This window comes from Chinchilla lanigera, unplaced genomic scaffold (genome assembly GCF_000276665.1).
Source record: "Chinchilla lanigera isolate Chin_1 unplaced genomic scaffold, ChiLan1.0 scaffold00041, whole genome shotgun sequence".
NCBI lineage: Eukaryota > Metazoa > Chordata > Mammalia > Rodentia > Chinchillidae > Chinchilla > Chinchilla lanigera.
In genome coordinates, this window is record NW_004955442.1 from 495704 (window position 1) to 510899 (window position 15196).

Sequence of the window (15196 nt, forward strand, 5' to 3'; positions counted from 1 at the left end):
CGCAGCCTTGGCCGCGGCGGTCATCGCTTCTTCTCCGCCCCAGCCGGGTAAGTGGGAGCCGTCGCCGGCCGGGCGGTGGCCGCTCGGGTCTCCGCAGCGAGCTCTTCCGCCCTGTCCGGCCCCCGCCACCGCCTGGCAGGGACCCTGCGCGCCCCTTGCCGCGCGTGCTGTCCGGCTGCCCTGACTTCGCTGGTCCCCGAAAGCCCCGCTTCCCTGGAGCCTTCCCTGCTAAGTTTCTCCCCTACCCCCCTGCGTCCTTCGCGCCCGGCTCTCGCCTTTGCCAACTTCGTTTCTCTTTCTCGGCAAGTTTCTCCTACCCCGCTGCACACCCTCTTAGGATTTCTCGGTCGTCCCGCCTTCTGGTCCCAAAGCGGCTGCCGGGCTCCATCCCTCTTCCCTCCCTCCCCTAGTTCCCCTGCTATATGCCCCTCGCCTCTTTTCCGCCCCTCCGCCCCTCCTCCCCTCTACCCCCTCTTCCCTGCCCCTCAGCTTCTGCAGCCCCCACCTCTACCTGCCCCCTCATTGTTTAATTTCTAACCCTGCCCCCGCCCTTACACCCACTTTCCACCCGGGTACAGGCCTCATTCCAGAAGCCTCCCCCTCCTTTGTGTCCCCTCCCTTTGGGAACACGTTTAGGGCAGTCGCCTTCCCTCGCTTTTCTCAGCTCTGTGCTGCAGGCCAGTTCAGGTTTCCTCGGGCAGCACTTTGGGGACAGGACTGGATAAAGGGGAAAATGCTTCCTGCCTCTCCGAGGTCGTGGGAAAGCAAGCCCGCCGTCACCTGGACGCCGCCTGTGGAGAAGCTCTTTCATCTTTTCCAAGTCATACCAGGTTCTCAGCCCTCTGAGACCTGGAGAGCGACTCTACATGGCTTTGTCCAGGGTTTGTACCAGGTTGTGCCTCGGTCTTGCTACTTTTAGGCCCAGGCCCCTTTTAAGCTTCCTTTCTAAAGAAAGGGCCTCCTCAGCGCGTGCTGGGCCAAGGTTTATCATTTTCTGGGAGAGTTTTGTTTCAGCGTATTCTGGGGTAGGATGCCGTTTTGGGTCCTGGCGTAGGGTGCTTTGAAGAGTAATCGGATACCCGCTACTTCGGAGGCCTTGGTTATCTGACCGCTCTGCCCCCTGCCCCCGCCACACTGATATTGAACCAGTTTGGAAAGGTAATTCTTTTCCCCTTAGTGTGTCTTTGATGTAAGGTTGGATGCTGATGATCCGTGCCCTTGAAGTCTCTGGGTCTCAGATTTGTATATTTTATCCCATTTTGGGTAGTAGTTTTCTGACGTGGCTTACACTGTGAGGATGTTATTTTTGTTTTCAAAGTGTTCTGTTGCCTGAGAACTTGTGAGCTCAGAGAGATTACAGGGCCTTTCCTTGAAAGGTAATTTCCTAACCCAGCCTGCCCGGGCCCAGAGTTGGCTTCTGCAGCTGGTACTGCGTCTGCGTGAGGCCTGGGGTTGTAGGCAATGTGCATCAACCTCTTCCATTAGTGCCTGTCACTTAGTAGGTGTCCAAGAAATGACTGAAAAGGAATGGGGTGCGGACCACGGAAGGAAATTTCCCTGGCATCTTGGTTCAGTAAAATAAAATTGTCTTGGAATGATAGCTATTCTGTTTTTTCCAGGTGCAAGTTTTTCTAAAAATTCTTGGTAGAAAAAAGTCCTTACTATAAAAAAACTGTAAAGTCTGTTGTAAAAAAATACACATCTGAGTGCCAGCTCTACTCGCATTGTGGTTCCTCCTTCAGGCCCTTTTTTAAAAAAATCAGTATTGCAGAGAGGGGGAGAGAAACAAAAATGGCATACATGGCCTCTGACGTAGCAGGTATCCAATTATTCTTCAAAGCACCGTACCCAGGACCTAAAATGTCATCCTACCCCAGAATACTCAACAAAAATGACATACGTAAACTTCGTCTTTCTACGTGCCACGTTTCTGAAACACTTCGTGTTTTTCCCATCGGTCCTTTGTTGATACTTAGGTTTCTGCAGTTTTCTAGTCCATCCTTGAGCACATGTCCTTGCCTGCCTCCCTGCTTTTCTGTATGTACAGTGATCCCTGTAGGTTTTGAAAGCACAAAGGCAAGCCTGGCTTGCTGACTCTTGACTCATTTTGCCCCTGTGATGTCACTTCTGCAAAATGCCTGAGTCCTAACATAGCCACTGTTGGAACCTGCCGACACCAGGCAGCCTCCCTCTCTGCCCTCCTTTCCCTGTGGGGCTTCCATGTGCTTTGATTGGGAAGGATGTGGGGTTGGGATGGAGAAGGGTGTGAAGTCCTGAGCGTGTGTGTGTGTGTGTGTGTGTGTCTGTCTGTCTGTCTGTGCATTACTCCTGACTAGCTTTGCAGGTTTTCTTCACTTAGGGGAAAGCCAAAAGAGATCACTTTGTTTTTTCTAGTGTTTTGAAATCAGAAGTGTGTATCTCAAGTGTATATTTAGACATTCCTGTTAATTGGAAACATGGGGAGGGGTGCAGAAAGGAATTTTACAGAAAGTATACAACCAAGTTATGTGAAACAGTTTTGTACCACTAGACCAGAGTGCATTTTTCTCGCTCGCGTATGTGTGTGTCAGGCTCCCATCATATTTTCCCCATTGTGCTGATAATGCATTGACAGTTCAAGCTAGCTAGCTGCACACAGGTGAAATTCATGGGTGTAATATCCATTTTTAAAACAGCAGGTGCAAAGCTTCGTACGTTGTGACCAGGCAGTAACACATCCTGTGTTTCAGTGCCTTTTAAGAAAACTGCAGGCCAAACAGCACAAGGGGATCTCCCCTCCAGTCAGTGTGTCTGACCTCTTGGGAGGGCTTGAACTTGAATTCACAAACACCTTGCACTTGGGTCTGGGTGCTTCTGCCACTCCGCAGTGCCTTTAGAGATGACTTAGGCATACAGAGCTTCTGCTTCAGTTATGTTTCTAAGAAACAGTTACTGCTGTGTTGACGTCTCCGAGGAGAACAGCTTAAAGTGGCTAATGTTGGAAGAAAAGATTTTATTAAATGCCCCACCCCAGCAAATACTGTAGAAGGTATTGATAAAATTCAGTAAATACCCTAGAATTCTGTAAGTACTCTAGAAGGAGGAATCTTTTGCAAGTCACCTTGTCTACTTTCTATGGTGGAGTTGTGCAAAAGCATTTCTGAGACCTTTCCAAGTGGCGAAGAAAAAAATCTTATGTTTTTAAGACTGCTGTTTCATAACCAAGTAAGCTACAGTTGTTACTTCTTCCCTCTTCATCTTCAGCGTATTTCTTGCTCTTCCCTCAGTTTTGCTTTTAAAATGCGTGAGTTTTTGGTTGAAGTGACATTTCTAGGTACTTCTGTCCATTTGTTGGTATAAAAGGTTGTGCTGGCTGTGGTGTAAGTCTCAGTGTCTGTAGTTTCTCCTCAGTCCCTAAAGTTCAAAACCAGACCCTTCCTACCTCCTTGCTTGTAACTAGAGCCTCCCTCACCTGCACCAAAGAAACACCCTCTAAACATTTCACCCCATTGTTTTCCTGAGAGTTAAGTTCTAATCCTCATTGGTCAGGATAACTGTTTTGAGAAGCCCTTTTCTAAAACTCATCTGGCCTAAGTGTCCAGAAGGGGGGTTACTAGACCCCGGTAACTATAGCAGATGCTGCTTGTCATGTCAACCTGGGTGGGCCACAGGCACATGGAGTCTTTGAACATGTCCCTTGAGCATCACTCAGATATGTGGGGGACAGTTAGGCTTCCCGGTCAGTTCTCTGTAACGCTGCATAGGAATTTACAGTGGAAAGAAGCCTTCAGGGAGTCTCATCTCTTCACTCTGCCCTTGCTTCCTGCCCTTCATTGACCTTGAAGCCCTTCCAGTTAGTAGTCAGTCTGCAGCTTTTCTCCTTTCACCTATTGCATGCCTTTTATGTCCCAAGCACTGTTCTAGCTAGGCTTCAGGGATAAAAAATGAAGAGAGAGAAGGTCTCTATACTGAAAAACTGATATTTCGGTAGGGAAGATGAACAGATACCAAACTCAGAAAGCCATGAAATAGGATAAAGCGGGGGTTAGTAGCATAGTAAAAGCTGGACAGGCTGTTAGATGGGCTATTTAAATATGGCCCTGGGGGAGGACACTGGAGATCTCAGTGACAAGAAGGAAACCTGCTGGGCAGAGATGGGAGGTGAGAACATCGCAGCCTAGAGAGCAGCAAGTGCAAAGGCCTTGGGGTGAGAGCCAGCTCTCTGTGCTCAAGGAAAAGAAAGAAGCGGCTGAACATAAATGAGTAGGAGATACTTAGAGAAGCAGGCATGAGACCAATTACGTTGGCCTTGCATATGCTCTTTCTCTAAACTGCAAGAAAGTCAGTTCACATTGGTTTCTAATTCCTCTGTCATGCACTCCTTCCTCCTGTGCCACACAGTTGAGAATGTCTTCAGTGGGATTACCAGTAGCATGATGGCCCCTTGCTCATTTACAGATACACAGCTCTGGGCCCTCGACACTCTGGAATCAGTTTGGTGACTGCATTTCAGACCACATCTGGGCTTTTTCAGCACTCATAGCTGAGGCAGGGACTGTGGGTTCCCCCTGCTCCGTACGTCTCAGTGTCTGCTAACCCATGCGCAGCCAGCCATCTCTCAGCTCATTTGCTCTTTGAGTAACACTCTGTCCTTTTGCTTTCAGCAAATAAGATCATTCTCTCCATATGCTAATTAGATCTCACCTGTAGCGGAAAGCCAACCCCATGTGGCTTAACCAGGAGGGGAAACTGATTACCTTTCATAACCCTGAACCTGGTGTGATGGATCTGGCTGTTGAAACAATGTTGTCAGGACCATCTCCCCATCCCTTGGCAACGCTTTACTCTCTTGGCTTCATTCCTGGCAGACGCCGGCTTTTTGATAGGCAGCAAGGTAACCGCTGAGGGTTCCTGGCTTGCCCCCTACCAGCTTACCCCTCCTAGCAGAGTTTCCTTCTGGATTGCTGCACAGCAGGCCTTAGTCTGCACACCCCCGGGCTCAGCTTGGGTTAGGCCCTGCTCTGCACTGGTCACCGATGCTAGAGGCACGAGTAGGCCTATACTTTCTCCCAGATGTAGTGGATAATGTCAAATCTGAGTCCTGTGCAGTGAGAGTAGGGCTGGGTTCCTCGAGGGAGTATTGCAGTGCTGTCACAGATGGAAGAATGAGCAACCGAAAAACCCTACAGATCAGCTACTTTCTACTCTATCTAGCTTCTCTGCCTCGATCAAGCTTTCAGACAAAATGTTCCCTGGGAGTGGAAGGGTAGGAGTGAGGAAATGGCATGTTTCCTCTGTTAGGGACAGAAGAAAATGAGAGCGAGAAGAGCCTAATGATTGTATTTTGAACCAAAAATACAGTATGTTGGTTACATCTTGCTAAGCATTGGGTTTCTTCATTCTTTTGTCACAAGGAAACACAAAAGCCCATGAACTTCCTCTAGGGAAGGAAGGGACCTTGGTGACATTTTACCTGGCTCCCTAGTGATTTTGGGGGGGGCATGGTATTAGAGGTTGAACCATCCAGGGCTTTTATACTGAGTGCTTTTATTTATTTATTTATTTATTTATTTTGTCTTTTTGAGACAGGGTCTCGCTATGTAGTTCAGGCTGGCCTTGAACTCACTTTGTAGCCCAGGATGGCCTCGAACTTGCACCGATCTCCTGCCTCAGCCTCCCAAGTGCTGGGATTACAGGAGTGTGCAACCACGCCTGGCTTACACTGAACTCTTTTAAAAATCTTTCTATTATATCTTTTTTATATAGGATCTTAGTAAGTGGTGAAGTTGCCCAGGCTAGACTTGAACTTGGGACCTTCCTGCCTCAGCCTTCCAGAGTGCTGGGATTATAGGCATGCACCACTGTGCCAGGCTGCTAGTGATTTTTGGCAGGGGTGCAAGGTACTGGAGATGAACTCATGTCCTTCACTCTGAACTAAATCCCTGTCCCTCTTTTTGTTTTGTTTTGTTTTGTTTTGTTTTGAGACAGGACTGATAAATTGCCAAGGCTGGGTTTGAATTTGTGATCTTCCTGCTTTAGCCTCCCAGACTGCTGGGATTATAGGACTGGGTGACCATGCCTGGCCTTCAGCGAGTTTTCAACAAATTGAAGGCCTCAAAGCCAGATGATGAGCTAGGACATCAGACTCTGTCTTAGCAGGGAGTATAGAACTGTTAGAAATTGCTTTCCTGACAGCCCAGAGTCGTCCTAGTAAGGTCCCAACACGCTCTTCGGCTCCTTGCTCATCTTCTCCCTCTCTTCTCAGCTCACTTCTCCAAAATTCCATCTCCTTCCTCCTCCTCACCCCCACCGCATGTTGCTCTCCTTCCTCCTGCACAGGTGGAAACCGCTTGCTCACACCACTGGCCGACACCGTCCTGGCCTTCTGGAGACTCCATCCTCCCTGCGTCTGTTGCCTTGCTGTGGAACGTGCCCTCTACCCCTGAAAACCCCTCTTTCCGGCGCTCATGTCTCACTGTCTCTTCTGCGACTCCTTCCACTGTACTTTCTTCCTCAGCCTGCTTTTCCAATACCTGCGTCCTGGTGAGAGTCCCTCCTGATTCTGGAGAACCAACCACAGGCCATGATTCAAGTTAGACTGCTGGCTCGGATTTCAGCCCTGAGTTTCAGATCCACTGTTACATCTGAATGTGTCATGGACTTGTCAAACTAAAAATATCCCAAACTAGGCTTGTTATCTTCCCCAGCTCACCCACTCGAGAGTTTTCCTTCTGGTATTTTTCATCTCTGGAGATCGGAATGGTAGAGGTACCCAGTTACTTAAAGTCCCAGGAGATGTTGCCACCTTCTTTTTTTCTAATCTCCCCACCCTCAATAAGTTGCCAAATGCTAGTAATTTTTTTTTTTTTTTTTTTCTGAGTCAGGGTCTTGCTGTGTTATTCAAGTTGGTCTCAGACATCGGGGCTGAAGGGATCCTCCTGTTTCAGCCTCCCAAGTAGCTGGGACTGCAGGTTGCTCCACATGCTTGGCTGATTTTGCCTTTTAAATATTTTTGGAATGCATTCCTCCTGCCTTCATCTTCACTGCCTTCTAACTCAGGCCACCTTCCTTGCTCTCTTTCAGAAGGTACACATTTGAAGCCTGCTCAGCCCATCCTTAGCCACCAGGACAAGCTATTCAGTGAAGATCCCACCATGTCACTGTCTCCTTCAAAACCCTCCAGTGGCTCCCGTTGCCACTAAGTTTTTTAGCCTGTCAGAAAAGCCCTTGGCAATACAGTTTCCCGATGTTAATCTGCCCAGCCTCCTCCACTTTCATCCTCCCAGCTTTCTCAGCTCCCCCTCCATGCCTGGCTGCTTCTCCCTTCCCTCTGTGTAGGGTCCTTCTGCTCCCCCTCTGTCGGCCTCCCTCCTCTGCACGTTCCTCCACGGCTGCTCGGGCACTGTCCCTCCCCGGAAGCCCTCTGTGACTCAGGCTGAGCTTCCTCAGTACCCAGGGCCCTGCAGAAATGCTTATTGTGTTGATTGGCGGCAGTTTCTTAAGTGCATACAGAAGTCCGAAGACACAAAATATGTACCCTTAATGCGGATGATTTATTATATGTTGGTATCCTGTTTCTATTTCTGTCACTACCCTCACCGTATGGTTTATCATGTAGCTGACATCTCCTCCCCCTTGAGGGAAAGCAGGGATCCTGGAGATGTCTTATTTACATCCCTGGGTCTTACTGTAGGTGCTCAATAAATATTTGTGGAGGGATATACATAAGTGTTGATGGTAAGCCATGGAGTGCCGCAGGTGGGGTGGGCTGTCTTTGGTTTGGGCTTAATTTCAGTTTGGGGGCAGTATTTTGTCATTTGATCCCACATGAAGTTGAAGGATTTGTTTTCCATTAAAGATTAGCTGTTTACCCAGATAAGGGTAGTAATTTTATTTTATTTTTTTGGTACTGGCAGTCAAACTCAGGACTTTGCACTTGCTAGGCAGGTGCTGTGCCACTGAGCCATATCCCCAGCCTAAGAGTAGTAATTTTAAAACTGTCTCTTCTAGACACCATGCCACAAGAGGAGTGAGTTCTTCCCCATTTTCACAATGGAGGACTCAGGAAAGACTTTCAGCTCTGAGGAAGAAGAAGCAAACTATTGGAAAGACCTAGCGATGACCTACAAGCAGAGGTGAGCCCTGCAGAACCAATAGAAGAAACTAATTGTCAGTGGAGGGAAATAACTTGCCCAGGGTGGTAGCCTGTGGGGAGCAGAGCAGGAATCCTAACCAACCTGTGTTACTGCTCTGTCTTACAATCTGGAAGGGTTTTTACTAGCTCTAAGTTGCCACAGCCGGTTGGTTCCTCTGAATAGGGAAAAAAAAACCTTTTCCCTGTGTCTAGAAAAATAAGTTGTTGCAGATTTTAAAATATGGAACCAGTGCTTCAGTGCCCATCTCCGGTGTGTGTGTGTTGTGGGGAGGGCTGCTGGAAGTCAGTTTTCTTGGGTTTTTGCCCTCGTGGATTCTTAGTCTTCACATGGAGGTATTAGCCAGCCCTGTTAGTTTCTTTGCTCTTAGTTTGCCAAAGCCACTTGGCAGCTTACCCAAGCATCATCCAGGTACCAGGTCTGCTTACGTGTACAACATCCTGATGTGTCATTTCAACCAGTCAATTCTTATATGGAATACATTTGATAAAATTGTTGTTTTTATATTTCCTGTTATCTTATAAAAAGAAAAGAAAAAATACATGATTTTTAGTCATCCTGTATTTAAATAATTGGACTGGTAAATTGTTAAAGATAATCCAGGGGGTTAGGATGTGTCTCAGGGGTAGAGCACTTGCCTAGCATGTATAGGATCTTGGATTTGATTTCCACCACCACTACCACCAAAAAAACTCCACTATATATAATATATATATGTGTATATATCAGTGACAGTAACAACAACAATAGTAATGTTTTAGGCTTAATTCAGTAGGAAAAAAAGTCTCTAATTTTGAGGATTGTAGAGCCAGCTGTGCTGGTACATGTCTCTAATCTCAGCACTCAAAAGACTGAGGCAGGAGGATTGCTGTGAGTTCAAGGCTAGCCTGAATTACATGATGAGATTCTTTCTCAAAAATATTTGACCATTTTGAAGCCAGACAGATATTTGGTCTGGACTAGGAACAGGTTATAGTGATGCTATAAATTAACATTTATTATATGTCCATTGTCTGAAGCGATACTTACTGAGTAAATCCACAGGAGATACAAAATCCAAAGTTATTTCCTGTATGTTGGGCTCAAAAAGTATATGTAGAGTGAATAGTGAATTGGTTAAGAAGAGATTTTGTAGTCAGGCATACCCAAGTTAGATCCAGGTTCTGCTTATGACTTTGTCTGTGACTGTTATATAAGTTACTTCCCTTTTTTCCCTGCCTGGTCCTGGGGCATGAACCAGTGTCTCACACATGATAAGTGAATGCTCCAGAACTGATCTATATCCCTCAACCCTTTTAAAATTTTGAGTCAGATTCACTAAGTTGCCCAGGCTGACCTCCAGTTTGTGACCCTTCTGCCTCAACCTCCTGTGTAGCTAGGATTATAGGCATGTAACACTATTCCCAATTTGACAAGTCATTCATCTTGTCTAAATTGCATCTTCTTGTCTATAAATGGGAATAATGATAGTTGAATAAAGAGATGATCCACATAAGGCACAAAATGGCACAATGCCCAGCACACAGTAAGTGGCTGCTAAATTATTACTGACCTCTTGGAATTCTGCTGCAGGGCAGAGAATACACAGGAGGAACTCCGAGAATTCCAGGAGGGAAGCCGAGAATATGAAGCTGAATTAGAGACACAGCTGCAACAAATTGAAACCAGAAACAGAGACCTCTTGTCAGAGAATAACCGCCTTCGCATGGAGCTGGAAACTGTCAAGGTGAGGAGCTGAGGGGAGTGGATGGGCGTGCAGCAAGAAGGAGCTCTGTGGGGTGAGGGATTGAGGTTTTTCTAACCTGCAGGCCTTGTGGGTGGACATGGCTCTTGCCCTGTATGCCCCTGATGTGTGGAACTCTGTGATAGGCAAGTCATACATGTGTCTCTGTGGCCTTTCTTGGTGATCTTTACTGATTTCATAGGGCACATGGCAGGGAGACCTTTTTAGAGGTTGGAGTATCACAGTATAATTGCTAACGTTATATTACAAGGTCCAGCACTGTACTGTTGAGTGTGGTGGCCCCTAGCTGCACATGGCATTGAACTATAAGTTAATAAAAAAACTCAATTCGTGCTAGCCATGTTTCTAGGTCCAGTAGCATACATATGTGGCTCATGTGTATCATTAATAGACAGAATGTCTATAGAGCAGTTTTGTCATGACAAAATGCTACATCTCTTCTTACGCCTATAGTAGTCTGCTAGTGTTTGTGGTTTCACTTTCCATGGTTTTTGTTACCTGTGGTCAACTGAAATCTGAAACTATTAAATGGAAAATTCCAGGGGTAAATAATTCATAAGCCTTTAATAACACTTATTGTATAATTTGTTTTAGTTATTCTATTTTATTAATGCTCATTTCTTAAAGTTTATAAATTAAATGTTATCATAGGTATGTAAGCATGAGAAAAAACAATAGTATGTATAGGGTTAGGAACTATCTCAAGTTTTGGGCATAACAGTATGTCTTGAAATGTGTCCCCCATAGATAAGGGTAAGGCTTCATTAGATTTGAAGCTATGTAGTTCTCTGGTATAAGGGCTGAGTTTTGCATTGTAAGATGTTCAGTAGCCTCCCTGGTCTCTATCTACTGGTTTCCAGTCGCATACCCTCCTCTGAGGTTGTGGCAGCCAAACCTATAGACAAGCTTAAGCAGTGTCTTGACCTCCTTGGTCGTGGCTACAGAGGTCTCTGAGTGCCTGGAACCTAATCTCCAGGAACCAAATCCCTAGTTGGGCAGGATGCCCTGAGGTTTTCTTCTCAAAGCGAAGTTTTTCACCTTTGCATTTTTGAGCCTTTAAAGAGTAGGGTCTGTAGAGTAGGGTCTGTCTTGTTCCTGAGATGCCCTCAAGCCATCTTTCCTATTGTTCAGGTGGAAAGTGCTTGGCTTCTTTTTAATGCTAATCTTTTCAGCAGGGCTGTTCTTTGTTGCAACTTAGCAGGCACTTTTTGGCAAAACTGAAACCAACACTCACAACTTAAAGGAGGAGAGGTTTATTTTGGCTGACAGTTTCAGAAACTTCAGTCCATGCCTGGCAGAAACAGCATATTGAAGCATATTAGAACAACATATTGAAAGGGCCTGTGCAAAGGGTAGCTGTTCATGCCTTGAGAAGGAAGCAGAGAGCAAAAGGAGCAACCAAGGAGGAAGATACATACTTCCAGGTCATGTGCCCTGGTGACCTAGCTCTTCTGACCAGGGCCCACCTCCTAACAGCGCATTACTCTACAGATGAGTGTAGCACCCCCATAATGCAATCACCTGCCAAAAGCCCCACCTCTGGACATGTGAGACTTTTGAAGGATAATCTAGGTGTAAACCATAACAGACATGGAGATAAGAATGAGCATCACCTTGGAAGTCTGACCTTACTTACATGTGGGAAAAAATGAGATGAGCAAGTGCATTGGTGATTCCAACAGAGGGAAAAGAAAGATCTCCAAGACCTTGGAACCTGAGCAATGAGGTCCGTATTTTGTATTGTAGCCCAGACAGCCCAACCTGACCACTTACAGGTCAGTCTGTAGATGTTTGCTTATCTTTTAGTGGATCTTATTCCAAGTGTAACATGAAAGTTTCTAAGCACATGCGTGTTTGAAAGAACTTTCCAGTGAATACCTGTGTACACACCCCTAGGTTCTACCATGACATTGCCCATACTTGCCTTTTATTTATAATATTCCTGCCCATCCACCCCTGCTTTTCTTGGTGCATTTCAAAGTAAATTGCAGTAGGGGGAGCTAACTCTGCGGCACAGCACCTACTTGGCAAGCGCAAGATTTTGAGTTTGAGTCCTAATACCAAAAAAAAAAAAAAAAAAAAAGTAAATTGCAAGAAGCGATATACTTCCCCCAAGTACTTCAACCTGCTTATCATTAATTAGTGTCCAGCATTTGTTTATAGGTTCTCTTTTCAGTAGTAAAATTAGTATCTTCCAGGTTTTTTTTTTCATATTTAATGTAAACATCTAAGATTTATAAAATTTTTTAGAAAAATCTGGATTTCTTTTTTTTTTTGCACTGGGAATCAAACTCAGGACCTTGCACTTGCCAGGCAGGAGCTTATGCCACAGAGCTAAATCCCCAGCCCCCAAATCTGAATTTCTGACCTCCTTTGAGAATGGGACCTGGTCATTCCAGCAGAAAATTGAGTCCAGTCTGCCTTGGTCCCCTTAGCCCAGATGCTGAAGTCCAGGTGCTGCTTTCTGCTTATCCTGCTTGTGGCCCACTTGCCTCATTGTTAGCAGCTGACCCCTGCAAGAATTCATACTTGATCCTGCCATAGGCAATGAAGAATTGTCCTTGTTCTTAAATTGAAGGGAACTCAGGCATCAGTAGAGAGATTTGTGGTATGAACGATGGCTTGGAGAAGGTAAGAGGCCTCCACAGATACTGAGTAAATGTCACCTCAATTGCTGAGTAATTAACTGCTTCAAAACTGAGCCTTACTGGGTTAGGTGGCACACACATGTAATCCCAGTGACTTAGGAGACTGAGGCAGGAGGATCACAGGTTCAGGGCCAGCTTGGGCAACTTAGACTCTAAAATAAAAAAGGACTAGGGATGGAGCTTTGCACCGATGTGCTTGCATAGCATGTGTAAGACCATGGGTTCAGTTCCTAGTACTGCAGAAAGCAAAGGACTGAGCCCTTGAACCTTCAGAAGATGTTTTCATTATAGCCTATGGCAGACTTGGAGCACAGAGCAGGGGAAGAAATGCGAACACCTTGGAGAAAGAGTACACTGCCACTAGTACATATTTGTCGGTCACCTAAGAGAGATATGTTCAGCTGAGACGAGTTGTTGACAACTGGCTCATTCATTGCAAGTTGAATACAGAAGCCTGTCATGGATCAAACAGAGCATCCATTGATGCTTCATCAGCTGGCAGCTTTTTATAATCAGCCCCAGATGAAAGCCCAACATTCCAGCAACAGCTTTTCATGTCACGAGTTCAAAGGGGAGACTGTCTGAATGTATATGTGGGTGGAGGAGTCTGTTCCCCACATCCTCTTGGAACCCACCCTAGAGTCGAGGTTAATGACCTGGGATTATGTTTTGTTTGGAGATGCCATGAAGTAAAGGGTGCAAGGTGGTCAGACCCACACCTGGGGATTGACCTGTGTGCAGGGCAAGGCTGTCTCTTCCTGAGTTCAGACCCACACTCTGCTCACAGCCAGGAAATGGGAACATCAAAGGGGCCCAGCTGCTAGAGGACATGGAATGCCCTCCCTGTCATCACCCTGGGAATATCTGCTGTTCTTTAGCCATTCTTCTTTCCCAGGGCCTCTCGCCACGCCCCTCTGACTCGGCACTATTCCCTCACTTCCCAGTGCCTGCGGATTGTTTGTAGCAACAGATTTGATGACCCGATCTAGTCAAGAAAAGGAGCGTGCCTTTGTTTTTACCTTTTGAATTAGATCTTGAGCCTTTCTTGTGTTGTTTGTTTGTTTCGTTTTTCTTCCCGTACCAGGAATCAAACTCACGACCTTGTACTTGCCAGGCAGGCGCTGTGCCGCTGAGCTAAATCCCCATCCCCGAGCCTTTCTTGTGGGATGTGTTTTGTTTTATGTTGTATTTGTGGAAGGTTGTTTGATGAAGGAAAGGAATCTGAAAGCTGGATGTGGAGGAGGCCTGTGCCTGTGATCCTAGCACTCTAGGAGGTTGAGGCAGGTGACTGCAAGTTCAAACCCAGCCTGAGCAATTAAATGAGGTTCTGTCTTAAAAACTGATTATTGGCTGGGGATATAACTCAGCTGGAAGGTCCTGGGTTCAATCCCAAGTAACACACAGAGTCAGAAAAGGGGGGAAGAAAAAATACCAATTCTTTGGTGATCTGGATTGAAGTAGTTTAGGGCCATTGAGCATCCATCTCTGTTTCAAGAGCACCAGCTCAGATGGCTTTGGTCTGATCGTGCTCTAGTCATTTGCTACCAGTCAACTCTGGGCTAGCTAAGTAACTGAGCCTTAGTGCCCACATCTCTGAAGTGGGATGAATGAGACAACATATGTAGGAGTGTACTAGGCCGAAACCTGGCACAGCACTAAGTGTGTAATATGTTACCTGCTCCAAATGAGCCACAACTCCTCACTGAGTGGTCATTGGGCTCTTCCCTGCTTCTGCACTAATTCCCTAGCCAACTGCACTAAGCTTTCTCCCATAATCAATAATAATTCTTTTCTCTTCCTTTTCCTTCTCCTTCTCCCTTGTCCAGAAGTTTCTTGTAACTTTTCCCATGTTACAGGAGAACGTCCTTGTCACACTCAGTACCTGATGCCCTCCTCTTATTGGGAAACACAAGCAACCAAAGTCATTCCTAATCTCTTTGTAACATAGTGGGTGGAGCAGATCCACATTGTCCTGGTCATGAGGCTTGTTTTGGCTGTGGACACTTTAAATGATTAATTTGAAGTTTGTTGGGTTTTGGGTGCAGGCTGTAGGAACCAGGTTTGGGAGTGGGCAGGATACCAGGTGCTCAGGGACTAGGAGGCAGGAAGCCCTCAGGATGATGTTGGAGTACAGTAGTTGCTCATGGTATGCCTGCTTTTGAGTGGTAGCTATGTGTTCTTATCAGCTTCAGTCACTCACTTGACATTCCAGGCTTCTTCGAGAGAGAATGTTCTGTTGACTGAGCTCAGGTAGGACCCTGGGAAAGGGAGGCTGGAGCTGCGCCTGCAGGGATGATGAGTGTAGGTGTCCCATTAAGACTCTTAAATCCGGGGAAGAGAAACCCTCAAGAGGAGTCAGGGTGCTGGTAGGGCTTAGGGAAGGGGAGGAATGGATGAACAGCTTTATTTGTAAGGAGATGACACTCATTGCTTTTGTCCTTCAGGAAAAATTTGAAATGCAGCATTCTGAAGGCTACCGGCAGATCTCAGCTTTGGAAGATGACCTGGCACAGACGAAAGCAATTAAAGATCAACTGCAGAAATACATCAGGGAGCTGGAGCAAGCCAACGATGACTTAGAAAGAGCCAAACGGTATGTTGGGAAGGAGGAAGCAGGTTAGGAGTCTTCTGTCCCTTTCCCCAGCTCCTGGGTACTAGGCACTGTATTGAGT

General features: G+C 46.2%; 1 protein-coding gene across 6 annotated transcripts in view; it reads left to right on the forward strand.

Annotated features, from left to right (window-relative positions):
* Nde1 (nudE neurodevelopment protein 1) overlaps window positions 1-15196 on the forward strand; it is a 34593-nt gene continuing 19397 nt past the window's right edge. For 5 of the 6 annotated variants that reach the window (XM_005391077.2, XM_005391075.2, XM_005391076.2 and 2 more), the window contains exons 1-4: window positions 1-47; window positions 7990-8114; window positions 9705-9858; window positions 14969-15117. In XM_005391077.2, coding sequence (XP_005391134.1) covers window positions 8032-8114; window positions 9705-9858; window positions 14969-15117 — 386 coding nt within the window. In that variant the 5' untranslated portion in view covers window positions 1-47; window positions 7990-8031. Of the gene's footprint in view, window positions 48-1064; window positions 1159-7989; window positions 8115-9704; window positions 9859-14968; window positions 15118-15196 lie in introns of those variants that run through there. The other variant, XM_013517843.1, reaches the window with a different exon arrangement.